We start from the raw sequence: 1,752 nt of genomic DNA, 5'->3' as shown, positions 1-1,752 counted from the left end.
TTGCATAAAATATAGCCTGTCATAAAACAGATCAAACCATTATTGAGTAATATACCCCAACATTCTCCCAAAACCATAGATATCATAGGCTTTCTTGTGTAGCAAGCAAAAAACAGGAGCACTTATTTGTACATTAAGTCAACCTGCCTTGCATTTTCTATTCTATATGTAGACGCTATACTCTACTGTAGAGATTTTGTTTATATGCTATAACTGTGCTTTTAAATAACCTCTTGAAGTTCATGTAAAAAAAAAAAAAATACAAAGTCTTTTAAAATAGAGCATTTTCTTTACCTGGATTAATAACACAATAATATATATATATATTTTACCTGGATTAGAGAACTAGTAGACTAGATTTTGTGCATTTTTAGGAGATTGGTGCCTGTCATTTTAATGTAATCTCCAAGTAGGAGAAATTAGGTTTCCTCCTTGTTCCCTATAAACAAAAGGAAATTAGGTGACCTCTCTCTGAACGCTTTGACCATGTACAAAACAGTTACAGGTATACAGCTATTTTTTAAATTAGCGTAAAAGTACAAGACACCATTAGACCCAGGCAATGTGCAAAAAAACACCAATAATGAGGGAGTCAGGATGGAAAGTTACAGAGTAAACAGCTTGTTTAAATAAGCAGTTAAGACTCCATCTGACTGGACTTCATTCTAGCGTCAAAATGTCTGTTTAAAGCAAGTTTACTGCTCACCAGAACGGAGCTGGTTCTGTACTGGATATTACCCAAAAATAACCATTTAGAGTTGAAAGCTCCACATGGAGTGTTTCACAATTTCAAAACCGCAAGGCCCAATTGTCTATCTGTTACAAGGTACACTTCCATATGACATTTTTGTTCGTACTATCGTGTTATGACCATTATCCAAGGCTCTGGGGTAGGAAGGTTCCATGAGAGATTCTGTAACTTGTAAGTGACTGGGGTCTCGGTGGAATGCAGTACTTTCAGTCATATATACCTTTGGCTTTTGGTGGTATTTTAGCCTGTATGTGTCAGTCATACAGTTGTCCACAGAAAAGTATGTTGTGAGTGAAACTGTATCACTTCCATGGGAAACTTGATCTAATCCCAAAGGTTGCTGAACCATTTTTGGCCGATAGTCATATGCCGAGGAACCAGACAAATGTGGTGTGTGTAGGTCTAAGTCGCTGCTGTGAAATGTATCTTTTGTTGGATAGGAGTCTGGCCTCCCAAAATCACCAGATGAAAGTCTCTCCATGGTAGCTGAATGAACATATGATAAGGTTTCTGAATGGGCAGCGGTGGTGGCAGGTGCAAAGGTTTGCTCAATTCGTGAAACTGCACTCCTAGAGTACTTCTTTGGGGGCAAAGGAGGCGGTAAACTGTTAAAGTCATGATTTCCGGTGCAGCTGCTGTCATCTCTGTGGCATGACAGGTTTTCATTAGATGCAAAGAAAGGAGCATTCATATACTGGACTCTGTTGCCCTGTGGGATGGGCTGTGAAGCACTGGCTGATGCATGCAGCAGCGTATTCGTTAGCCCATTGTGCGGTGACACTGGTGAATGATCGCGGTGCAAACAACAATTTTCTGATGACGATGAGGTCAGACGAAGAGAAAAATCCCGGGGATTTTCCTGTTTGTTCATAGGCGTCGGTTTAACACTGTATTCTTTTAGACCACGAGTTGAAAGGATTGGTGAACGAATGTCTCTTTTTACATCACCAGTATGTTTCCTTTAAAAAAAAAAATAATAATAATTTTTTCAAATGTTAAAA

At 38.8% G+C, this 1,752-nt stretch overlaps 1 protein-coding gene across 1 annotated transcript in view; it reads right to left on the bottom strand.

The window, feature by feature from the left end:
- Nucleotides 1–269: 269 nt before the first annotated feature.
- USP53 (ubiquitin specific peptidase 53) overlaps nt 270–1,752 on the bottom strand; it is a 51,704-nt gene continuing 50,221 nt past the window's right edge. Inside the window, exon 15 of the mRNA XM_040330177.1 lies at nt 270–1,710. Coding sequence (XP_040186111.1) covers nt 813–1,710 — 898 coding nt within the window. The 3' untranslated portion in view covers nt 270–812. The remainder of the gene's footprint in view (nt 1,711–1,752) is intronic.

Source organism: Rana temporaria, chromosome 1 (genome assembly GCF_905171775.1).
Source record: "Rana temporaria chromosome 1, aRanTem1.1, whole genome shotgun sequence".
NCBI classification, from domain to species: domain Eukaryota; kingdom Metazoa; phylum Chordata; class Amphibia; order Anura; family Ranidae; genus Rana; species Rana temporaria.
Note: the sequence above shows the minus strand (reverse complement) of the source record. Positions and strands in the feature narration are given on the sequence as shown.